The sequence below is a fragment of the Dama dama genome, chromosome 5 (assembly GCF_033118175.1).
Source record: "Dama dama isolate Ldn47 chromosome 5, ASM3311817v1, whole genome shotgun sequence".
Lineage (NCBI taxonomy): Eukaryota > Metazoa > Chordata > Mammalia > Artiodactyla > Cervidae > Dama > Dama dama.
In genome coordinates this window covers 99,622,774-99,648,862 of record NC_083685.1, presented here as the reverse complement: position 1 = coordinate 99,648,862, position 26,089 = coordinate 99,622,774, and the positions used below count along the sequence as shown (strand labels likewise).

Here is a 26,089-nt window from a genome sequence, read left to right as displayed (position 1 = left end):
ACTCATAAAGGGACATCCACCTGTACTTCCGTGTGGCTGCAGAAAGGGCGGCTCTCTCTCTCTCACTTGCTCATGCCCAGCGGGGAGAGAAGGCAGCGGCTGGCAGCACCATCCCCTGCCCATGCAGGCCGGCCCGGGGAGCAAGGCCGGGCCCCTCCCGCCCCTGCCTTCCCAGCGATGCTCCTGGGGAAGCTGTGGGGAACGTGTAGCCTTGGACGCTGTGCTCTCTTCTTCGGCCTGGCCCTCCTGCTCGACGTTGTGGGCCTGGGCCTTCTGCTTGTGGGCATCTTCGCCTCCCTTGACTTCTGGGACTTCTTGATCTACACGGGGTCCCTGATCCTGGCTTTCAGCCTGCTCTTCTGGATCGCCTGGTACACCCTCAACATTGAGGTGCCTCTTGAGAAACTGGACTTGTAGTCTGGCCGTGGGCAGAGGAGGAGGACATGAGCTTCCTGGCAGGTGGAGGAGAGCAGAGGTATGCTGCCCAGCCAAGGACCAGGTGAGTGCCCCTGACTGGCCTGCAGGCCTGGCGGGAGGCTGGACCGAACAGAGGGGAGACTGAAGGGACAGGTGGCCTGAGGACCGCTTCGCGGCTAGGGACTCTGTCCACCTGGGTTCCAGCGGCAGGCACTTCCCTCCCTGGGGACCCCTTTTCTCACGGAAACTGGAAAGGGGGTCTCCACAGACACTATTACTTCGGATCCACCACAATGGTCCTGCCGTGTGGAACAGGAAGTTATCCCTTCAGCTTAGAACGTGGAGCAAGGAGCCCACCTGGACTCTCTGTTTAGGAGAATGCTTGCTGGGGAGAACTTTGAGCGCTGCAAGAGGATGGAAAGTTCCCTGATGGCTGCTTATGCCCTCACCTTGAGGGCTGCTTGCTGTAGGAGGAAGTGGAGCAGAACCTTCCAGGATGGCCCTTCTCATTTCCTTCCTCCTGCACCTGCCCAGATGGGACATTTGGAAGGGGTCAGGACCTGCCTCCACGTCCCCTCTCAGCGCACCTGCCTCCTCTCTCAGTGGTGCCCCCACCCCATGCTCCCAGGCAGCCAGCACCCCACCCCCCACCCCAGCCAGCCTGAGAGACCTGGAAGCCGAGGGACCGTGACTGACCATTTCATCCCAGCTGGGCCAGCACTGGGTTGACCATGTGTAACCAGGGAGGCAGATAATTGTAAGGTGTTTCACGTGAACATGGAATGCAAAAGACAGAGCTGGTCTGGCCCCCACAACCCTGAACTAGAAGTGGGTAGCTCTCCCCAGAGGACTGAAGTTGGGGTCCTGGTTAGTTTGGTCATCATCTCCTCCTCCAGGTGGGCTGGAGCCTGCCCCTAGGCACAGCTGGGCACTCCCTTTTGATAGCTGCATGCGAAAGCAAAGGTCATCTTCGGGTTGGAAGGAGGCAATAATAACTGTGTCTTTTCTGGGGGATTCTACCTGACCCTTGGAAGGTGGAGAGGGAACAGTGATTTGGAGAGGTTTCAGGAGGGGAGGCTGAACTGTCCCCGGCAGGTGAAAGGACAGAAATGAGAAGTCAGAGCACCTGGGTCCTGCTCGCAGCAGCACCACTTGTTTGCTCAGGAGGCATCACGCCTCAGTATTCCCTATTTACAATTCCACCTGTAAATTGGGGATAATGACCTGCCCTTGTTGTTGCAACACAAGGATGTGTCAGGCACTGTGCAAGGAGCTGGGGATGCTGTGAAGAGTAAGACATACAAGCTCTTTATCCTCAGGGAATTCCCATCAGGTGAGAGATAGACATGAGTCAAATAGCCTGACCAACGAGGCATCAATACAATGACAGTCTGGTGAGGATTAGGAAGAAAAGGGATATTGCTCCTTGGGAATGTTCAGTAGAGAAACTGACCCAGAAGGTGAAGTCTTACAGAGGGAGGAGGTGGCTTGAGCAAAGATCCTGGGGCAGCAGGAGAGAGAAGAGAGCAGATTGATTGAAGGACAGGTGGCAAGTTCAGCGGAGGGTCAGGGCCCTGCAGCAGGGGGAGGCCAGACCAGGCAGGGCCTAAAGTCTTTTTAGTTGTGATTTCAAGAACAAGAAGTCATTAAAGAGATGTACGAAGGGGTAGGGACTTGACATAATTTGATCTGTTTCCAAAAGACCACCTTGGCCAAAGGCACGGATGACAATGATGGTGACCCGTGCAAGCCCATCTGGGGAGTTCAGTCGCTTGCCTAAACAACAAGGGGTCCCCAGTTCAGTCTCCTTGTCCTTCACATCCTCCCTTCATTGAATTGAAAGTAGTTCAATAACCCAGTGATGAAGACCACTGGTCAAGACTCAGACTGTCAAATTTGAATCCAGTCTTGTTTCTTACTAGCTACAAGACCCGGGGCAAGTTACAGACTAGTTATAAACTAGTTATGACTCCGTGACCTGGTTTCCAAATCTGGACAATGGAGAGCGTGCTAATAATAGCCTCTATTTCAGAGATGATGCTAATGATATCCCCACCCTCATAAGGGTGCTGCAGAGATTAATTTCATGTGCGTACAGCACCATACGAGTGATAGTTGATGAAACAAGGGGCCCTCTGATAAACCTGTGTCCTGATGCGAGTAGCCAGCCCATTACAGCGGGGTAGGACCTTCCTCGGAGACAGACATCCCTGAAGCCTTCCCGACCAATTCCTCAAGCAGCAGCATATGGTGTTACGATTCCCCAGTGGATATGGGTGAGGGTCGCCCCAGAACTCCAGACTTCTGTCTGAGCTCAAAGGGACATCAAAAGTTGTGGGTCCACTGTGGTTTTACTGAACATAATCAGGCAAATATCTCCTTCACCGGTTCAGTCCCCAAACTCCGAGTTCTACAGGACCTGAGAGTCAGCTGGCCCTTCCATCCAGCTCAGCTTGGACCCTGCATCCCTGAGGGTATCTGGGGCCGCCCAGAGTTACAGGTTGTGGCCGGCCGGGACCCACTGTTCAGGGGCTGCTCACCACCCCCTGGAAGACCTCGGGCAAGTTATCTGACGTCCCTCTTGGAATAGAAGGTTTGGTCCCCAGGAAAGGTTTCAGATGGTTTTCTGCAGAGGCCGCTGGGGGCTGGGGTGGCAGCAGGCAGGCAGAACGTTCACAGTCCATCTACCCCACACACCAGAGCCATGGGGTCCAGTATGAAAGCTCATACTAGACTTTGACATAAGACTTCGTGAATTTGAACCCAAGTTTGGTGCTAAAAGATATTTCTGAAACACCTCGACCCACCCACTTCCTTTCTGTGACCTGTGTCCCTGATGTTCTCTCTGACCATATTCTCAATTTATGGGCAGTTTATAACTGGCTCAGCCAGTTCTGCAGTCCTTGGAGTGGAGCAAAGGGAAGAGTGCATACCCGAGAGGCTTGGTGGGGTGGTTGCTAGGACACCCCCACCCCACCCACCCAGAGACCAGCAAGCAGGTCGCCCCCCAGGCAGCAGTCAGGATGGGGCAGGGTCACCTGGTCTCTAAAACCTTCAAGACATTCCAGGAGTTTTGGGATGAGTGGCTCGTTTTTATCCCTCGACTATGTACCAAGTGGTTTTATAATTCGGTCACTCTATTTTCCAAAGCTTTGCTTGCTCCATGCTCTCCTGGTTGGGCATCTTTTGTGGATAAAGTTTCCACAAAGGCAGGGGAGGACGCGTCCTTTCACAAGAGGGGGTGAGTTTACACTCCCCCCAAAATGTGCACACACACACCACACACATGTACCCACATCCCCACCCTCTGCACACATTCCCAATGTACACCTCCCTTGCGTCCCCTCATAAACATGCCCACAGGCACACACACTCAACATGCATGCCAACCTCTCCCATCACACACACCCAACTCGCACACAAACTATTCCCGATACACTCTCCCCACACACCCACACACACCCACATTCCTCACCTACACCTTCCATACACATCAACACCCCACGCACGCACACATGTCACATGTCCCTCACCCGCTGCACACACACATTCACACACATGTAAAAACCTCACAATCACATGGCTTCCACATCCCATCTGCCCTGTTCACACACAAACAGGCCCTCACCCCTGCCATGCACATGCCAGAAAGACACCCCCACAGCAACAAGCATTTCCACCCCCAGCAACCAGTGCCGAAAGATGTGGAAAGGCGCCCAGCCCCGAGCCCTGGGATGAGCACTTCTTCCTGCTCACAGGCTCTCCTCTCTGCCTTGGTGGGGCCAATGAGGCTGCCAGGTCGACTCAGAGCAGAGCCAGCTGGAAAGGCCTGCCCACCTGTGCAGTTCGCGCTCTGGGGCTGCAGGAAGAGCTAAACTTTCTCTAAGTCCTGGGGGAAATGTTAGTCTAGAAGGAAAGAGCAAGCAAGTACACAGGGCCTCGAAAATGTACATGGAAGAAGCAGGGTCTCACAGGGGCCTGAAAGCCCAGATGAAGAAGAGGGCTGGGGGAGAAGGTGGGTGACATGTGGCTTCAGCTTCTGGGTCCTGAGCAACCCATAAGCGCGCGCCGGGCAGAGCCGGCACTTGGGAAGGTCCAGAGGGAAAGGAAGGGAAGAAGAGGGTGGCCCAGAAAGGGTATGCAGACGCCGGGGACCAGGGTTCGGGGTCCTCGCTGCTGAACTTTAGGACGTTGAAAGCCAGATGAGGACCCTGGCACTTGGAAAGCAAGGAGGGACTTTCAATGACTCCGTGGTCTGGAGGGTGACTTGGCTAGGCTCTGATTCAGGAAGAGCAACCTGGTGTCACTTGCAGCAGGGGCTGGGGAGGAGAGGCATGTAGACTGCAGGGGCGGGGTGGGGGATGGCATTTGAAAGCAGGGGCAATAACAAGAAACTGAACCAAAGTGATGGCTGCCGGGAGGAGGGAAGAGGGACAGAGACCCCGTGGGTGGACAACAGACACCCAGGAGACATCCCAGTCTCCCTCAAGGGGGAGAGGGAGTGGTCGTGTCACAGGCTTCAGAAAACACTCCCACCATGGAATCAGGAGAGGTCAGGGGAAGGCACGGGCTTGCTCAAAATCTGGTGTTTTCCTCTGCACATGCAGAGCTGGGGGTGCAGGGGATACCGATCAGCAGAACTGCCCAACAGGCCTAGAATGTGCAGAATTTTCACTCAGAAAGGGGCTCAAACATGGAGTTGGAGGCAGGGGCTGAAGACAGGACTGTGGACAGGATTGAAGCAGGTGGGATGGCGGAGGAAAGGAAGGTGGGTCAGTATTCGTTGGGCTCGTCACTTACTTTCAAGACTTCATTTGATGCTTACAACTCTGTGGGTTTGGGGTTCAGATCCCCATTTTACAGGTGAGGAAACTGAGTCTCAAGGTAGTTTCAGGACTAGCTCTGAAACTGTCGAGAGCCAGCACTAGAATTCACACCCCAATCCAGCAGGCTCTGAGAACCATGCTTGTTTCACCCTGTCCAGGCTTGAGTTGACAGGTTCAAGTCTCAGACTGATCTATTTCGTCTTCATTTATTCGGCCCAGGTGCCATCTGATGGAGAAGCAGCAAACAGATGCCCTGTCTCTGCAGCACCACCTGTAACAGAACCCACAGAAGCCAGAGGCTTTCAAAACACCCATCAGGATGTCCAGGGATGGCTATGAGGGCCAGGCTCCATCAAGACACCCGAACCCCTGACCCTGGCCACTGGCTGACTGCCACTGGTGTCCCAACTGTCTGTGAGGGTCTGGAGAGCCCCTAACATTGGCACAGTGGGGTTTTATGGCAATAACTCCACTGTGAGCTTGGGCAGTCAATGAGAAGCCCCGTCTTCCAAGGCTCCTCTCATTAATGTCCCTTTAAAAAAAAAAAAAAAATATATATATATATATAGGAACCAAGTATAGAAGTCCAAACGAGATTTCTGCGAGCACGCATCGTGTGGAATTGCTGCTCCCTCGGCTCTTCAGATAGACTGCTGTTAGATGGTCTACCTCACTCATCTTTCCATGTCATCCAGTCAGCACATGGGTGTATATTTCAGCTTGCCGACTGACAAGGCAGATGCAGAGCCAGTGCTGAGGGCAGGGGCCCACTTCCTCGGCTCTGGACACCAGGAACCACCAATACTGCCCCCGACTTGCTCAGCTGGACCGTGGTGGGGGGGCTCACGTCAAGCTTTCGGTCAAATGAAACCCTCTGGGGTTTTTCTGACAAGCAAGCTGGGCTCCGCTGCACTGTCCTTGAGTCACTCATTTCTTGATCCTAAGAGCAGTATTCTATTTTTATCTTGATTCAACTGCATCTAATTCAGTGCAACCCAACTAGAGCACCTGATTCGGGGCGGTGGGCGGGGGGGTGTCAATCTTCACAACCTCATCATCACTAATTTATATTTTCCATGGTATAATTTTGTACTTTTTATTTATTTCTCACCCTAACCATGTATGTGTTTCTTGGAAGCTGCCTCGGATCTTTTATGGTGTGAGGTAGTTACCTAAATAAAAGAGTCAACTGGCCTTTTGTTTTAACTCGACATTACCTGTTTCTGGGGCTTTCCGGGTGGCACCAGTGGTAAAGAACCTGCCTGCCAATACAGGCAACATAAGAGACATGGGTTTGATCTCTGGGTAGGGAAGATGCCCTGGAGGAAGCCATGGCAACCCACTCCAAAATTCTTGCGTGGAGAATCCCACGAACAGAGGAGCCTGGATGGCTATAGTCCATTGGATCGCAAAGAGTCAGACATGACTAAAGCAACTTAGCACGCACATGTACACACACAACCTGCTTCTGAGTCTATGTGGTTCCATAACAATACCCAAACTCCCAGCTTTAGGGCAACTTCTTCTCATTTGTTTCACCTGCCTCTGTGCAAATCCTGGAATCATATATTCAGCTCAGCACCTCTTGGGAAGAAACGCACAGAACGGGGTGGATGGAGACAGTACACGGGTTATCCTAACACCATGGAAGCTTCTGGAAGCTCTGTGCTAGGCCACCAGCCTGGCTTCTCAGAATTAGGCTGGACTCGGGAAGCTGAGAGCTTCCCCTCAGACGGTGGCCCAGACGGTAAACAATCTGCCTGCAATGGTAGGAGAACCCAGGTTCGATCCTTGGGTCAGGAAGATCCCTTGGAGAAAGGCATGGCAATCCACTCCAGTATTCTTGCCTGGGAGACCCCATGGACAGAGGAGCCTGGTAGGCTACAGTCCATAAAGTTACAAAGAGTCAGACATGACTGAAGCGACTCAGCACGCATGCACGCACCTGGGGACCCAGGTTAAGTGTCAGAACTGAGAAGGCACACTTAGGCAATGTGTGTGCAATGTCAGGGTGTTCCCATAGGGCAAGGCTTGGTCTGCAACTGAGCATCTGCCAGGGCAGGACAGTATCTCAGGGATCCCTGATGGCACAGAAGAAGAGGCCACAAGCGCCATACTCCATCTCAGAGATGATGGGAGCAGCACCCTGCCGACGGGATGCAGATTCCCTGGGGGTCTCATTGAAAGAAGACTCCAATTCAGGGAGGGCTTCCATTTCTTACAGGCACCAGGCAGAATCACTGCTGCATTTAAAGTGTCCTTAAGACACTTTGAAGAGTGAGGACCTTGAATAACCCTGTTCATTTAGAGAAGGGGACTCTGAAGCCTGCAGGTGACCTGGGTTTCCCAAATTCAAGCAGCTGAAGAGCCGGCAGAGCCAGGACTTGGGCCCAGGTCTGCAGGCTGCCTGTGAGCCCTCTCTGACCGCCCTCCCCACCCCACCCTAAGCTGTTGACAGACTCTCCCAAGCCCTGCGGAGCCCCGGGCAGCTGGAGCAAGCTGGGCAGCAGCCAGCGCAGGTGAGCACCTCACGCTGCAGGTGAGTCATGAACCGGCTTCACCCTGGCTGTGCCGCGCACCAGGAACGTGACCCTGACCAGGCTTCCACGCGGCTCTGTGTCACTGCAGGTGACAGGGCCGTGAGCCCATGAGCACCCCCCACCCAAGGCAAGCAGAGGGAAAGCAAGGAGGACAAGGAGGGGCTGAGTTTCCGCCAGACAGGGCCACACAGAGCTGGGCCGGGTCTGATCAGGGCTTGTCCTCCCAGTCGGCTAGCCGTGCAATGCCTCCTACTGCCCTCGTGGCCCCTCTCCCTATCTGTTCCCTGAAGAGACGACTGGTCTTTTTCAGTGACCTGACTCAGTCCACTCTGCCACTTACAAGCTGAGTGACCTTCCAGGTGACCCCAGCCTGTTCGGGGATAATATTACAACAATAATGACATCACAGTCACAGGACCAGGTGTCATTCGGTGCCGGCTTTCTGAGACTCACAACATCCTGAATGTAAACACCTCACAGAGTATCGTTTCCCCTTTTGTCGAAGTCAAAGCAGAGCTATGAAGTTTAGGTCACCTCCTCAGACTCCTAGTGACTCCAGGACTGCAGGACCGGTCACCTGTAAAGGTTTTTACAGTCAAGACTGCCACTAATAAGTCTACACTTCACACAACCTTGTTTCCATCTTTACTGCAGACAGGACCCACAGGGACCCACAAAGTCAGGGCAGATGGGTATTCTAGGGAGGCAGGGTTGGCCCATCTCAGCTCTGCAGCCCACCCCCAATCAACAGCCTTAAAGCCCCTCTGAGTCAACTCATCTCTCAGTAAAATTACAGTGTCGTGGAGGAGGTGGATCAGAAGCTGAGCCCTTCAAGGTGGAGGCCGGTTCCAAAATGTATTTAGGTGAAGGACCAAAGAACCTTCTGGGTAAAGACCTGATGGCTCAGATGGCAAAGAATCTGCCTGCAAGGCACGAGACCCAGGTTCGATCACTGGATTGGAGCGATCCCCTGGAGGAGGGCATGGCAACCCACTCCAGTATTCTTGCATTGAGAATCCCGTGGACAGAGGAACCTGGTGGGCTACAGTCCCTGGGATCACAAAGAGACAAGACTGAGTGATTAACACTAACTAAGGGAAGAGAGAGTCAGGCAGACAAGTGTGGTTCAGCAGCAACTACTTCACACAGGCATGCCCAGTGTCTTGCCTTTCCCCACACCCCTGCTTGTTCTCAGGGAAGAAGGGCTGTAAGAAGGATCAGGCAAAGCTTGGGGTATATATAAGATACCCTGTATAAGATACCAAGGCCCATACATCGTCACTCGGGCACATCCAGCACAGACCTGGGTTGTGTTGGTTCCTGGTAAACACAATGATATCTGGCAGAAAAGTGACACAGGAGATGCTAATATTGTTCATTGTTCAGTCGTTCAGTTGTGTCTGACTCTTTGTGACTCCGTGGACTACAGCATGCCAGGCCTCCCTGTCCTCCACCATCTCCCAGAGTTTGCTCAGATCCACGTCCATTGAGTTGGTGACGCTATCCAACCATCTCATCCTCAGTCGCCCCCTTCTCCTTTTGCCCTTCTGAAGAGTCCAGGCTACTGCAGCCATTCTAGCCTCCACAGTCGCCTGGAGCAATGAGGGGGAAATCTCAAGGTGCGGTCCTGGGACCAGAAGGTCAGCCTCACTGGGAACTTCTAAGAAGGGTGAGGTTCCAGCCCTGGTTGGGTGACCAGCTCATCCCGGTGTTCCTGCATTGGGGATTCTATCCCAGACCTGAACGGAGAGGCCGCTGGGACAGGGCCCTGCAGCCAGACTCTCCAAGTCCTGGGGATTCTTGTGCACACTCAAGTCCTGGATGCTCTCTGGGGAAGGAGCTCCGAAGCTCAGCTAGTAGGCTGCCCCCCAGCTGCCCCCATCTCCTCCACCGCTGCCTCATCCACTGTCGCATGGAGTCCTGGCCGGGCGGGACCAGCCCCGGGTGGCTCTGTCAGCTCTGAGGGACCTCACATCCTGGCCAGCCCATGCTGTCCTGAGTCAGCTGCCACTCATGTCCCTTGCTGGCCAGGGGTGGTTTTTCTTTCTTCTTGCTTCTTCTGCATTTCAGTTTTTAAGACATTTAAGTTGCCTGTTGTTTCAGAAGAAAGTCAAGAGGGAGAAGCTGCTGAAGCAGATGGACAATAAAGGAGGGAAGAGGCAGGAGAAGAGTCCAGAGGGAAAGGGCATAAGGCCCTGAGGGAGTCAGAGCAAGTGGGAAATGAGTGCTGCTCATGTGCGCTTCCTGGACCAGCAGCAGCAGCCTGGCCTGGGACCATGTTCTATGTGGAAATTCTTGATCCCGCCCCAGACCTTTGCAACCAGGAACTCTGGGAGTTGGGCCCACTTATCTGTGTTTTTAAAAGTCTTCCCACCCTTTGCTGTTCACCTGAAATGACCACAACATCGTTAATTGGCTGCGCGTGCTCAGTTATGTCCAACTCTTTGCCACCCCATGGACTGTAGCCCGCCAGGCTCCTCTGTCCATGAGACTTTTCCAGGCAAGAACACTGGAGTGGGTTGCCATTTCCTCCTCCAGGGGATCTTCCCAGCCCAGAGATAAAACCTGAGTTTCCTGAGTCTTCCTGCCTTGCAGGTAGATTCTTTACCACTGAGCCACTAGGGAAGCCCTAATCAGCTATACTCCCATATAAATTTTTTTTTTTAAAAAAGGAAGAGAAGGAAAAATAAAAAGTCTTCCTAGTAACTGTGATGCACATTATAGCTTGAGAACCACTGGGCTGAATATTTCTATTGGGTTGGTCAAACGGTTCGTTCAGGTTTTCCATAAGATAGTAGAGTAAAATCCGAATGAACTTTCTGGCCAACCTAGTATAGCAGGCAGACTTCGCCTTGATCTTGAGTTTCAGTGTTTTTTTGAATTTCTGCTTGGGATATGGTGACTCAGAAGAGAGTCCTGACATGCTTCTCATACATACCAACTCTTGGCCTAATAACCTCCCGATTTGCAGAGATGGGAAGAAATAGCTTAACATGCCTTTCTCCTCCCTCACTCCCCCAGACCACTGCTACCACCAGCCTTGGGCAGTTCTGGACCATGCAGCCTTTTTCTAGAAGGGTTTTGGGCCTGGAAAGAACCCTAAGGAGCCTCTGAGCCTGTGTTACTTTCTGACCGATTCAATATTGAGACCCTGCTTTATTATTTTTCTCCCATTTCTCCCATATTGTCTTGATACATAGGCTGTCTGCTGAAGAGACTAATCATTAAGGAATAATTAATTCATTTCCCCATTATTTATTAATCAAACGCATCCATAACTGGATCTGCAAAAAGCAGAAAACAGATGTATTATGGTTTCCATTAGAGTTTTTGAAACATTTAAAACAATCCATTACAACCACTGTGAACCCCTAGGGACCTGGGGAAGAAGAGATGAAATGAGAGATCCCGGACCTCCGCTGCCGGAGTGAACAGAGGCAGGAGGAGTAAACAGTGAGACAGTCAACAACACGCCTGCAGGCTCCTGCTGCAGTCACTCAGGACTTTGCCCCCTCCGGGAACTCCACCCCACCCCACCCCTGTTTCTGGGTTTCTTCAAAGGGCGTCTTACAGATTCATGAACAAGCCAGCCCTAGTCCAGAGAGGCTTTTGGCCAGTAGCTACGGTCTCTGCTCCCTCCTACCCCACCCCCACCATGGCAGACCCCCAGACCCTCCTCCTCCTGCAAACACTGGAGTCATCTTCAGTCTCCACCGTTAAACACACTGGAGCCCCTACAAGCTGCAAGGCTAAGGGGACAGCTGTGACAGAGTTGTGGAATAATCGCCTACTCCCCTCAGTCAGGTCATCTCTGAACCCAGTTGCGTTTCTAGGTGAGAAAGAAATGACTTCTCCTATTGCTGCCTACAGAGCCCCTGTTCAGACACGAATTCATGGGAGACTGGAGACGAAGGCCGGTGATGGATCCCTCTTCCCCTCTGATGACTAAGACTGTCCTACTGCTTCGGGCTGGATGGGCCTGCCTCTCATTGCCTGGGACACTGGTCAACTGAAGCATCTCAGGGCAGAGGTGAGCAAGCTGAGGTCCAGGATGCTAAGTGACTCGTCCAAGGCCATGCCACCAGCAACTGACAGAGCCTGGACCCACAAACCACTTTGAAAACTCACATAAGTCATGCATTAAGCAGAGTACTCAGAAGGCTTTTGCCTCAGTAGTGGAGAGCATTAGTTCTAGACTAAATACTACTCTGATCTTGCATAACAAATTTACAAGCAAAATTCAATATGATCAAATTATATACTTTACCTGCTTGTAAAATACATGACAAAAATTGTATAAAGGCCAGGAGGAGACAAATTAAAGTATAATCACACTATACATGAAGTGATAGATACTACTTGAAAATAGATTTTTATAGCAGACTTTATAGCTAATAACTGAAAAAGACACTAATGCTGGGAAAGATTGAAGGCAGGAGGAGAAGGGGATGACAGAGGATGAGATGGTTAGATGGCATCACTGACTCGATGGGCATGAGTCTGAGCAGGCTCTGGGAGTTGGTGATGGACAGGCGTGCTGCAGTCCATGGGGTCACAAAGAGTCAGACATGACTGAGCGACTGAACTAACTATAGCTAATAAACCAGCAAAGAAAAGGTAAGTGGGCAATAAAGTTATTCAATTTTCTGAAAAGAAGATAGAAAAAGTAAAGCTAAAGAAAACAAATAGCAGATGGGCCAAATAGAAAACAAATCATAAGATGATAAACTTTACCATATCAACAATCAAATTAAACATAAATGGTTGAAACACCTCCTAGGCAGAGATTGTCAGATTTGATTAAAAAAAAAAAAAAAAAAAAGACCAAAATATGCCACCTACAAGAAATGTACTTTAAGGACACAAATTGTTAAGAGCAAAAAGGTTGGAAAAGATATTCCATGTTAACACTATTCAAAAGAAGATTGGAGTGGCTACAATATGTCAGACAGAATAGATTTTAGAGCAAAGAATATGACCACAGATAAAGAAGGTCATTTCATAATGGTAAATGGATGGATTCATAACATAGCAATCCTAAACACATATGTCCCTGATAAAAAAGTTTCAACATGTAGTAGATAAACACTAATAGAACTGCAATGAGAAAGAGACAACTCCACAGTGACAGTTGCAAATCTCAACACCCTGCCATAATAGTTGATAAAAAAAAATGTAGAGAGAAAAAATCAGCAGGGAGATACAATACTGGAACATTACCAACCAACTTGACCAACCGGCATTTATAGAACAGTCCACCTAACAACAATAGTACATTCACCAAGACAAATCATATTCTGGGCTATAAAACAAGTGTCAATAAATGTTAAATGACTGAAATTATACAAAGCATATTATCTCATCACAATAGGATTAAATTAGAAACCGTTCACACAAAGATATCTAGAAAATCTTCCAAATATTTGGAAACTAAGTAACACACTTGTAAAGAGTCCATAACTCAAAGGGAAAATCAGAACATTTTTGAATTAAATAAAAAGTACATACAACTTAAAATTTGTGAGATACAGCTCAAGCAGAGCTCAGAGGGAATTTATAGTTTTAAATTCTTGTATTAGAAAAGAAAGTCTCAGATTACTAACCTAAACTTTGTTTTTAAAATACTGATTTAAATATCCCTTGGCACATATTCAGAGAACTAAAATTTAAAAGACTGACCTCACCAATCATTGGCCAGGATATAGAGTGACTGCAAGTCTCGTGCATTGCTGACAGGAATGTGAAATGGTACAACCACTTTGGAAAACACTTGGCTGCTTCTTAAGTAAAACAAACCCCTATCATGTAATCTAGTCATTCTAGTCCTAGATATTTACTCAAGGGAAAAGAAAATCTGCATCTATACAAAGACTTGTACACAGATGACTATAGCAACTTTATTGGTAATAGCCCAAACTGGAATAGTCATCAATCTTTCAACAGGTCAACAGAGATACAAATTGTTGCATATTATACAACAGAATAGTACTACTCAGCAATAATTAATTATTGATACAGTCAGCGATGAGGATGAATCTCCAGATTATAACACGGAGTGAAAGAAACCTATAACTGATGAACTTATAAACTGCTGAACTTATAAACTGATGAACTTATAAAAGAACAGATTTTGTATGATTTCCTCTGTATAAAACTCAAGAAAACTAAGCCACAAGAAAAGAAAACAGATCATTGGAGGCAAGGCAGGAGGGAAGGGAGTTAGGGAGAGAGGGATTTCAAATTTTTAGCACAGGGATTATGAGAGTAATTACCTCCTTTACACCCCATTCCAGAGTCCACAGCAGATATTGTCAGTTGATCACAATGCTTTCCTGCAATTTACAGATATGTACAACACCCACCAACTTCATCCCAAGTCCTTCTCCTTGGTCCACCATCAGATAACTGATCAGTTGGGTTTGTCTGTGCTTTTGACACTAATTTCTTCATCCTCTCTGCCCAAGTGTCAGTCCATCCCAAGTCCAGCTTCCTTCCACATCTTGCCCACCTCCCCTTGCTATAGATGCTTTCTATGGTGCCGGCCTCCTGGAACAAGGAGGCTGCGACAGGAATGTGCTGGCAACAACTGACTACAGGAGTAACAAAGCTGATGGGTGGGCAAGGCAGATCGTGGGGCTCTTTCTGGGGAGGTGCAATACAATTCCTTTGGTAAGCACCCTGATAGCAGGGATCTTTGTCTCTTTGGCTCTTTGATATATTCCAAACACCTAGAACAATATTTGGCATACAGCAGATACTCAGTCAGAGAAGGCAATGGCACCCCACTCCAGTACTCTTGCCTGGAAAATCCCATGGACGGAGGAGCCTGGTAGGCTGCAATCCATGGGGTCGTTAAGAGTCGGACAAGACTGAGCAACTTCACTTTCACTTCTCACTTTCATGCATCAGAGAAGGAAATGGCAACCCACTCCAGTGTTCTTGCCTGGAGAATCCGAGCGACAGAGGAGCCTGGTGGGCTGCCATCTATGGAGTCGCACAGAGTCGGATACGACTGAAGCAACTCAGCAGCAGCAGCAGCAGATAGTCAGTAGACCCCAGTTTGATTTCCGGTCAGCGAGTTCCCCTGGAGAAGGGATAGGCTACCACTCCAGCAATCTTGGGCTTCCCTGGTGGCTCAAACGGAAGAATCCGCCTGCAATGTGGGAGACCTAGGTTCAATCCCTGCGTCAGGAAGATCCCCTGGAGGAGGGCATGGCAACCCTCTCCAGTATTCTTGCCTGGAGAATCCCCATGGATAGAGGAGCCTGGAGGGCTACAGACCATGGGTTAACAAAGAGTCAGACACGACTGAGCGACTAAGCACAGCACAGATTCTCAGCAAGTACTCACGGAAGGAATGAATGATTAACATTCTAAATAATTCTTTCTCTTTTTTCCCATCAAAAGACCATTTGTCTTTCCATTGTTTATTAGCTATTTTTCCACTGAGAGCAGAGTCAATCTAATATCATGTGTTCACAGCCTACTGTTGTATTGCAAATGATTTCAAATCAGGTAAATTGGAAGCCACTGGATGTATCTTACCTACAACCTTAGGTCATGGCAGTATGGAGTCTAGGGGAGACAGGAGGGGTTTAAATAGAAAGGACCAGATCTCTGGGTCCCAGGCAGGTCCAGGGACCCTCCGCACTGGCTTTTGGGGAGAAAGGTCTGTAGAGTGGTGTGTTTTTGTGATTATGAGTATGTCATGAAAATTAAACTGCATTAATATTGTTTATAGATTTTGGAGAACAAAGGCAGGGAGAAAAATTTATGAAAACTCATTTTAGCTAAATGGTGCTAATTACCTACTTACATGAGCTACTTACCGTTAATGCGGGATTACTCAGCACATGAGAAGCTACACATGCATTACATTCGTGTCAGCCGGATTCTGAGGCTTTATTTGATTACCACGCACTGTGAAGGATTTGGTCTCCTAAATGGCTTAAACATTTGCCCATGATTTTAAGAGGCTTTGCTGCATGCATTTCAAATCTCAGCTGACATTAAAATCACTTGGGGAGGATTTTTTTTTTTAAAAGCCAGTGAAAAATAACATGATATTGGGGATTTGTTTAAAATGATCCAACACAAAAAACGGGGTGGGGGCAGAAAAGATGAAACAAGATGGATGAAATGCTGATAATCATCAGAACTGGGCTATCTCTATTTTGTGTATGTTTGAAAATGATGCTGACAGAAAGCTGTGTGGGGAATTTCTTTGCACAGCCGTGAGAGGACAAAATCCTCTGAAGCAGACGTGGGGGATATGGACTTTTCGGTTACTGGGTGCTTTTATCTCAATTTGCATGTTTGCATTCTCTGCCACCAAAATAATTCTTACTTGAACAATTCTTGGTGGTTTTATCTACCTACCTATCTACCTATCTATCACCTCCTAGACCAATTGAATCAACCTCTGATGGGAGGTGGGGGAGAGGGCAGCATGTTCACACATATTCTAAAGTATCCAGGTGACTCTAATGTGTAGCCAGCGTTGAGACCTACCAGGAAGGGAAAGCTTCTGAGGGCAAATCTCAGGTGAGTTGTTTTTTTAAAACTAAAACCAGCTGCTTTGACATGTCTCTGAAGGCCCAGACTACACACAGAGAGGCCTCGGTGACATGAGCATAGATGCAAATAGCTTCAGTAAAATGTAAGCAAATTGATTTCGGCAATACAGAAGAACAATATACCACAACTAAATGGTGCTTATCCCAGGAATGCGAGGCCGGTTAGACAAAAAAATCCTTAGACATGGCACCAAAAGAATGATCCATTCTTAAAAATTGATAAATTGGACCTCATCAAAATTATAATCCTTTCTTCTGCCTAAGACACTATTAAACAAATGAAAAGAGAATCTATAGACTGGGAAGAAAAGATTCTCAAATCACATATCCAACAAAACATTTGCATCCAGAATATATAAAGAATTTAACATATAAAGAATTCTCAAAATTCAGTAATAAGAAAACAACCTGTCAACTTAAAAAAAATTCACAACTTGAGAGTCGCAAGTTAAGTTTTATTTGGGGTAAAATGAGGGCTGCAGCCTAGGAGACAGCATTTCAGATAGCTCTGAGAAACTGCTCCAAAGAGGCAGGGGGGAAGATCAGTATACAGGTGATTTAGGGGAAGGGAGAGCACATGCAATCAAGCACGTATTTTTTGTACAAGGTTGCTGTGAGTCATGAGGAGCAGTTGTCACCATGAAGGATTTTTAATGCTTTTCGAGATATGAGGAGATACAAGAATTGAGCTCACAAAGTAGGCTCCTGAAAATATCTATCTGAAGACCTGTTCTGCCAGTTTTTCCCCCAGCACATTTCTGCTCTTCACCCTGAACTCCTGTGAGGGGTGTTGAAAATCCAGAGCTGCAGCAGCATCTGATTTAATCCTTGTGGAGGCAGATGGCAAGCACCCATGGCACTTGTAGTTGACAAACCCAATTTGAAAACGGGCAAAGAGTTAGCAGACACTTCACCAAAGTTCACCATATGATAGTAAATATGTTCAACATCAGTAGGCCTGAGGAAAGTGTAAATTAAATCCACTTCAAGACATTACTACACACTTATTACTATGTGCTTAGTCAGTCATATCTGACTCTTTGCAACCAGTTGGACTGTAGCCCACCAGGCTACTTTGTCCATGGAATTTTTCAGGCAAAAAAGAAAACTGGAGTGGTTGCCGTTTCCTTCTCAGGGGATCTTCTTTACCCAGGGATCAAACCTGCATCTCCCTCATTTGCATTGCAGGTGGATTCTCTACCGTTGAGCCACCAGGGAAACCCATTTTATATATAGTAGTGTCTATATGTTAATCCCATAATCCTAATTTATCCTCCCCACTCCCTTTCCCCTTTGGTAACCATAAGTTGTTTTCCACACTTGACAACCTCTTATAAAGTTAAACACACACTTTCCAGATAAAAACCTACTCCTGAGCATTTACCCTACAAAAATGGAAAGTTATGTTCGCACAAAACCACAAATATTTATAACAGCTCTACTCATAATGGTCCCAAACTGGTAACCACTCAAATGTCCTTTAAGGAGTGAATCAATAAGCAAACTATGGTACAGCCATACAGTGAAATACTACTCAGTAAAAAAAGAAACATGTTACAGAAACAACCTGGCTAAATCTTAGAGGCACTGTGATGAGTGAAAAAGGCCAGTCTCAAAGGTTACAGGCTGTGTGATTGTAGATAAAGCTTGAAAAGACAAACCCACTGAGATGGAGAAGAGATAGGTACTTATCAGGGTTAGTGCTGAGGTGAGGGTGTGATTTCAAAGGAATTTCAAGGGAGGGTTTCGGGTGATAGAACCGCACTGTATCCTGATGGTCATTGTTGCTGCTCATGTGCTCAGTTGTGTCGGACTCTTCTTGACCCCACAGACCACCAGGCTCCTCTGTCCATGGGATTATCCAGGCAAGAATACTGGAGCGGTTTGCCATTTCCTCCTCCAGGGGATCTTCTCAACCCAGAGACTGAACCATGTCTCCTGCACCTACTGCATTGGCATGCAGAGTCTTTACCACTGAAGGGAAGGGAAAGTGTTAGTCACTCGGTCGTGTCCAATTCTTTGCAACCCCGAATGTTCCAGGCAATAATACTGGAGTGGGTTGCTATTCCCTTCTCTAGGTGATCTTCCCAAACCAGGGACTGAACCTGAGTCTCCTGCACTGCAGGCAGATTCTTTACTGTCTGAGCCACTAGGGAAGCCCCTTTACCACTGAGCCACTTGGAAACCCCACCCCCACCCCCGATTGTGGTGGTGGCTAACAAACCTATTCATGGGTTAAAAGTCATAGAACTGTACTCCAAACGTCCCTCTGCGGGTGCCAAGGGGGATCAGGGGAATGTGAACTTCCCCTCAGTCTTTAGCATTGGCAGTAGACATGTCCAATGTCAAGTACAGGTTCATTTTTCCCATTTCCAATCATTCTGGCACCCCTAAGCTCTTCCCACACGGAAACAATGGAGCAGGCTATTGCCCCCAGGATCTTCCCTGGTGGTTCAGTGGTAAAGAATCAACCTACCAATGCAGGAGATGTGGGTTCAATCCCTGGACCAAGAAGATCCCCCGGAGGAGGAAATGGCAACCCACTTCAATATTCTTGCCTGGGAAATTCCATGGACAGAGGAACCTGGTGGGCTAAAGTCCACGGGATTGCAAGAGTCATACGTGACTTAGTGACTAAATAACAACAAACTGCCCTCAGACCTCCCTTCCCTCCCTTTGCTTCCCAATTGGCCTTACAAAATTCAAAAGAAACTTTGTAAGGGAGGACCTGCAATGACAGTGGGGAGAAAACGGGCTAGGCTAGCATCCTCCTTGGGTGATCAGAAGAAGGTAAAGTTTGGAAACCCACTTTAAAGTAACCATGAATGTGAAAGTGAAAGGGTTAGTCATTCAGCCATGTCTGACTCTTTTTGACCCCATGGACTGTAGCCCACCAGGCTCCTTTGTCCATGGAATTCTTCAGGCTCAAATACTGGAATGGTTTGCCATTTCCTCCTCCAGGGCGTCCTCCTGATCCAGGGAATTGAACCCAGGTCTCCTGCATTACAAGCAGATTCTTTACCCTCTGAGCGTCCAGGGAAGCCCCATATATACATCCAAATACATAACTTGAAACAGCCAAGTTGGGAAGCTGTAGGCTTGATATTATCATGCCACTGCCATGGTCCAAAACATTTCTAGAACTTTTTTTTAATAGCCTCCAAGCCAGTACGGGCTGCACAAGGACTCCAACACTAACAATGAAGATTTGAGCCCTTTCTATTGTATTAACGTATAATTTAATCCTCACAACAACTCTGTGAGGTAGGATCCCATTTTACAGATGAGAAAAAGTAAGGCACAAAGTTTAAGCAACCTGATCAAGTTTGTGGGGCTAGCAGTGGCTGTGGTAGAGGCTGGCTTTGAACCCAAATGATCAAGATCCCATGTTCTTAACCATGAAGCTAGGCCACCTATTGGTACTTTCAATTTCTTTCTTTTGTACAAATTGTTGGATTATTTTTTAACCTCAAGTTGTATTGATCCATTTTACTCCAATTGGATCTTAGTGATTCCTAAAAAGTAAGCTCTCCTCCAAAGAAAATCACCAACACAGAATAAACTCAGAAGAACTTGCTGCAGGCTCTGGAAGTAACTCCCAAGAAAGTTTCCCAACTGCTTGGGTAACGGCAGTCTTCTGGGATGATGTGTTCTACCCAAGGCCCCAGAGATGTACTGTTGGAGCCAGTATGTTGGTTAACAATCGCCCACCTCACTCCTTTGGAGTCACACCTCAAAGCAAGCAGACACCTGGGTGACAGGTGAGGGGTGCAGCTTCCAGAATCCTGCATCCCCTTCCTTCTCAAGGATGCTCAGTGAGCGTGAGAGGGCAAGTCAAATCCCTGACTCAGACATAGAAGATTAACAACTTCTCCCCCACCCAGTTTACCCCAAACGAGGAATAATATTTCTGCCCAATGTGTTTGGCGAGCTCCAGGATTTGGAGTGGGAATAAGATGGTGAGTGAAGAACAGCTCGGCTGTCAGCACCCTCCTCACACCTCTAGTCTTCAGCTGCGCTCACCTGGAAGCCTTGCCCACTCCCAGCCCCACCCCCATCACTCGTTTCCAGGCAAAAGAAATGCCTTTCAGATGCCAGGCAACCCTAAAGAGACCCTCCCCTGGGATACAGGGAACACTCAGGGTAGCTGGGAGGAGGTTGGAAATGGGAACAGAGGCAAGGTGGGGAAACAGCCAGGAAACCTGGGACTCCAGACAGAAAAATGTGAGTCCCCTGGGGAGCTGTTAAAATACACAGACACCCAGATCCCACTCTGGGTGTTATGGGATCCAAGCATTAAAACGTGCTAAAAGTCTCCAAGGTGATTTTAAAGTGCAGTCAGGGCTAAGAAGCTTCTCTAGGTCAGGGGTCAGCAAGCTTTTTCCATAGAAGGCCAGATATGAAACATTTTAGGCTTTGCAGGCCATATAGAATCTTATCCACACACCCCCCTCCCCCAACTGCTTCCTCCCCTCCCTCTCCTCCTCCTATTTCTCTTATTCTCCTCCTCCTCTGACAACCTTCTAAAGGTGTAGAAACTGTTCCAGCCATGGGCAGCACAAAAGTAGATAGCTGGCTGGATTTAGCCCACTGGCTGCCATTGACTGACCCTATCCTAGGTCAACGATTCTCAAACATTAGTCCTTGGACCAGAGAGGAAGGAGGTCAGTGACATGCTGGTAAGCCGGCTGTCATAAACCAAAACCCTCACTGGCAGCCTTTGCCAATTTCACGGTGTAAATGCTCCCACCAGGTCCAGTCAGACAACCAACGTGACGTCACTGAACCAGAGTCCTGAGGAAATGTGCTCACCAGAGTCAGCGCTCACCAGGCGGAACCAGGTGACTCCAGTCCATCACTTCATGGGCATCATCTGGGGAGCTGCTTAGCAAAGCACCCCTGGCAATTCTGGGGCCACCAAGTACGGGGAACACTGTCCTTGGGTCTCTGAGGAAACAATCTGCTGACCCATTCATTCAACAAGGTTTAAACAAGGCCCTGTGCTAGACTTTGGGAAAGTCCCCACCGTCAGGAAGGCCAGAGTCTAGAGGAGCCTTCCCAAGCCGGTTTTACAATATGACAGTGGACTGTGATAAGTGGGTCCAGGTGCTGTGACAACACTCGTAAGGGCACCTGACCTGGACTTGTGCATCAGAGACTTATGTGTTTGGGAAAATTATCCATGACTTGGAATTTAAAGCGATGCTGGTATGTGTTAGTCCCTTAGTCGTGTCAACTTTTTGCGACCCCATGGATTGTACCCGCCCAGGCTCCTCTGTCCACGGGATTTCCCAGGCAAGAATACTGGAGTGGGTTGCCATTTCCTTCTCCCGGGGATCTTCCCAACCCACGGATTGAACCCACATCTCCAGCATTGCAGGCAGATTGTTTAGCAATGGAGCATTCTCCAAAAAAGTCCGCTGAAGGGTCATCTGACCCTCTAAGAGAATGTATTTATGACAAATTCTTAATTAGAACTCATGCATAATATTAGAAGTTACCTTTTATAAAACAGAGACACAATTTTTTTTTTTTTCTGTCCAGTAAATAAGTGCTGTGCTTAGTCACTCAGTCATGCCCAACTCTTTGCAACCCTAGGGATTCTCCAGGCAAGAATACTGGAGAGGGTTGCCATTTCCTCCTCCAAGGGATCTTCCCAATCCAGGGATCGAATCAAGGTCTCCCGAATTGCAGGAGGAATATTTACCATCTGAGCCACCACAGAAGTCACAAGTGTGGAAATAAAAATCACTTACACTTTCTAACCTTTGAGATTATGATAATGATCGGAGAAAGTTGGTGTTTTTCATCATGAAAAGGCTAATTTAAACTTGATAACCTTGGTGATTTTACAGAGGTTTCTTTTTTTCTCTAAGGGCTCATTATGTTTTATATTTGGCAAGTCAGCGCTTCTGAAGTCTCACTCCCTGACATCTTTGATGGTAAACTTTTTCTTTCATTTCCTAAACACTATCATCTCTGAGTCTCTGATGGAAGATAATGGGTGATGTTTTTATTGCCCGGTTGAATATTAACCAGTTTTACACTGAATTGCAAAAAGTGAAATGGTACTTTTCTTCCAGCATTTTTTTTTTTCCCACTGACTGTATAAATCCCAATTTCTCATATCTTTTAGTGAACCAGACATTTTTCTTTCTGTTAATCCCCTCATGTATCAAGTAGCTTCAACTGTGCAACAAAACTCCAAACTGAATGGCTTCAAACAAGAGCCATTTATTTCACTCATCATTCTGCATGTTGGCTGGGAAGTTCTTCTGATCTGGGATGGACAAGTGGTCTCTACTGGACATGATTATGTGCTTATAGTTAGCTGGCAGAACACCTTACAGCATTTGCCTACCCTGCTGCTGCTGCTGCTGCTAAGTCGCTTCAGTCGTGTCCGACTCTGTGCGACCCCACAGACGGCAGCCCACCAGGCTCCCCCGTCCCTGGGATTCTCCAGGCAAGAATACTGGAGTGGGTTGCCATTTCCTTCTCCAATGTGTGAAAGTGAAAAGTGAAAGTGAAGTCACTCAGTCGTGTCCGACTCTTAGCGACCCCATGGACTGCAGCCTACCAGGCTCCTCCGTCCATGGGATTTTCCAGGCAAGAGTACTGGAGTGGGTTTCCATTGCCTTCTCCATTGCCTACCCTGAGTATGAGGCAAACTTGATAACCACTATACTATGGAAATGGGACCCGGCCCCTGAGTGATCTAAAATGTCCTTGCTTCCCTGCCAGGTGATTGGCCAGCTGCTGAGCGGAGCAAGAGGGACAACCGTAACTGTGTCTCCAGTCACCCAGCAGACTAAGCCCAGCTTTTCATACGGCAGTGGCTGGATTCCAAGAGCAGCAAGTGAGGGCAAGCACTGCTAGGCACATACTTTTCCAGTCTCTGTTAGTATTTTCTTTGCTATCGTGTCATTGTTATATGGCAGGGTGGGAAGTACTGATATGGGGAGGCGTGGATGAACTGGAGACCTTGTTGGAATGACTTACCACACACACCTCATTCATGAGTTGAATGAAAGTTTGGCACAGGCTAAGAAATAACTCTGTCAGAGTTATGATGCTTCTATGGGATGAAGACATGCCAGGATGCCCAAAGGGATCCCTGTAAAAAAAACAGGGGTCAGAAAAGTGAAGAGGCAGTGAAATGTGCTCCAGGCAGAGGGGAAAGTGCATGCCCAGTTCTGGAGGTGGAGCTGCAGAGCCTGCTGCAGAGAAATGCCCGCTGTGGCTGGAACAAAAGGCAGAGCTAGTGAACCTTGACTTTTTTGTTGTTCCAACACTAAGTTGTGTCTGACTCTTGGTGACCCCCGTGGACTTCAGCACACTGGGCTGCCTTCTATTTTATTCATATGTACTTCTGTTTAAATACATTAAGTACTTCTGTTAAGTACATGGGAAAAGACCCTGATGCTAGGAAATGTTGAAGGCAAAAGGAGAAGAGTGCAGCGGAGGATGAGATGGTTGGATGGCATCATTGACTCAATGGGATATGAACTTGGACAAACTCGGAGAGATAGTGAGGGATAGGGAGGCCTGGTGTGCTATAGTCCATGGGGTCTCCAAGAGTTGGACATGACTTAGCAACTGAACAATGGCACTTTGTGTTTAAACACAAAGAGGTTTCAATCACCAGTTCATCAATGGCCAGATCACTGTTAGATGAAACTTTAATGCTTTTTTGCTTTGGCTCCTTATCTCTGCCTTCTGAGAAGACCTACGGTCCAGAAATCGGAAATTTCCTTGACTGAGGATCAGGCCTGATGGGCCATCTCAGTCTACAGTGAAAAGACTTGACTTTTTGGAGACAGGAAGGATTCCTCACAGACTTTGAAGGAGGTTTGAGGAAGAAGGGAGGAGAGGCAGGAGTAAAGAGGGGATTGACAGGAAGCTGGGCGAGGTCCCGGGGAATTTGACCAAGACAGAGACTGCATGCACTTGGGAAGAGCTGGGGGCGGGGAGAGAACCTGGCAAAGACTGTTGTGAAAGGTCTCGTGGACTCCAGAGGTTGCACAGGCTCCCTGCCTCCACCCGGGCTGTTCCTCTCACAGGTGCCAGCGAGGAATTCACTTTGACCGCACCCAGCAGTTTCCCAGTGACCTCTCACCTCTGTCCCTATCAGAGTTTCTCATCTGGAAAAACCACGCTCTGTGCCTCCAAGCTCCCATAAGCCTAAGAGCAGGGTGACAGGGGATCTGGGCTGGGAGTGACACAGTGGATTAAGGGGCATCCTCTTCCTTCTGTTTCTATTTTTTTAGGGTCTGATGGAGTGAAGTAAGACTGCATTGAATCAGCCAAAGAACCCCCGAGCCTTCCTGTCATGGGAGATGTCACAAGAGAACACAGACGAGCTTGAACACATAGTCCCCTCCCCAGAGGCAGTCACTGTGAAAGTGAAAAATGAAAGTGTTAGTCGCTTAGTTGTGTCTGGCTCTTTGTGACCCCATGTACTCCTCTGGCTCCTGGGGCCAGGTTCCTTTTTCCAAGGGATTCTCCAGGCAACAGTACTGGAGTGGGTAGCCATTCCTTTCTCCAGGTGATCTTCCTGACCCGGGGATTGAACCCGGGTCTCCCAATTCTTTACTGTCTGAGCCCCCAGGGAAGCCTCAAGTGTGCTGTTCCAAAACTTTTGTGTGTTTTTACCCACGCCGAGCTATGTGTAACATCCACAAATGTGGATTTCAGATGTGTTTTCAAACTGTTAAAGAAAGAGTGGAGGGGAGCCCAAACAACCTAGGTTCCTATAAGAAAGCTGGATGGAAGTCACTGGGTTGGCTGTCTGAAAGGACTGAGTGATTTTATGCAAAGTAACTGGTACCCAGAGGTCAGGCTCAAAGACCACAGGGAGAAAGAGAGATGTAACTTCATTTCCAAAGCCGCTCTTCCTTAACTTCAGGAAGAAGTGTCAGTCAGCTTCTACAATTACCGCCTTGATACCTCCATCCTGCTCTCCTGATCACAGAGAGGAAAGGAAGCTAAAGCGACTTGCAAGGAACGGGCCCCTGGGAGACGAAATAAGATTCTCCCCCCTTGAATGCCAGCGGGGAGGGAGGAGCAGAGAAGGCCAGGTTGACAGGGGAGCAGCTCAAGAGCTAATTAAGTCTGCACAGGAGCCAAGAGGGCCTCTCCCTGGGATGCTGCCAGCAAGCGAAGCTTTTTGATGTAGCTCTGAAGCTTGGGCGGGCAGGCAGAGCCAACTCCAGGCCCTGGAATGAGGGCCGGTGTTGCAGCTACCAGAAGTTTCAGGAGAGGAGGAAACGAAGAAGGCGCCTCTGGGCAGACTGAAGACCACCACCTGATTGTGCAATGACAGTATGAGAAGGGCATTCAAGCCCTTCTCCTGGTGTGATTATGTCAGTAAATGTAATCAAAGGGGGCAAAACCCAGCCCTAAATGACACCCTCCCTGTTCACCTCATAGATCAGGCACCACCTAGTGTCAGTTCCTGGAATTATAAGCACAGGTGTTAACTGGATTTGACTACTTGGCAAGGCTTCCCGTGTGTGTGTGTGTGTGTGTGTGTGTGTGTGTGTGTGTGTGTGTGTGTGTGTGTGTGTGTGTGTGTGTGTGTGTGTGTGTGTGTGTTAGCAAGTCAGTCGTGTCTGACTCTTTGAGACACCGCCCCCCTCACCCTCCCATGAACTGTAGCCTGCCAGAGTCCTCTGTCCATGGAATTCTCCAGGCAAGAATACTGGAGTGGATTGTCATTCCCTTCTCCAGG

General features: G+C 48.4%; 1 protein-coding gene across 2 annotated transcripts; it reads left to right on the top strand.

The window, feature by feature from the left end:
- TMEM238L (transmembrane protein 238 like) lies at positions 1-24,746 on the top strand. Of its 2 annotated transcripts, XM_061143502.1 has the most exons (6): positions 1-499; positions 11,654-11,813; positions 21,113-21,200; positions 22,236-22,301; positions 23,101-23,256; positions 24,627-24,746. In XM_061143502.1, exon 1 carries the CDS (start codon positions 73-75, stop codon positions 415-417), a length of 345 nt encoding a protein of 114 aa, XP_060999485.1. In that variant the 5' UTR covers positions 1-72; the 3' UTR covers positions 418-499; positions 11,654-11,813; positions 21,113-21,200; positions 22,236-22,301; positions 23,101-23,256; positions 24,627-24,746. The 2 variants fall into 2 exon arrangements, with proteins under 2 accessions (XP_060999485.1, XP_060999484.1); XM_061143501.1 differs by lacking the exons at positions 11,654-11,813; positions 21,113-21,200; positions 22,236-22,301; positions 23,101-23,256; positions 24,627-24,746 and adding an exon at positions 5,463-6,431 and having other exon boundaries at positions 6-499.
- Positions 24,747-26,089: the final 1,343 nt, after the last annotated feature.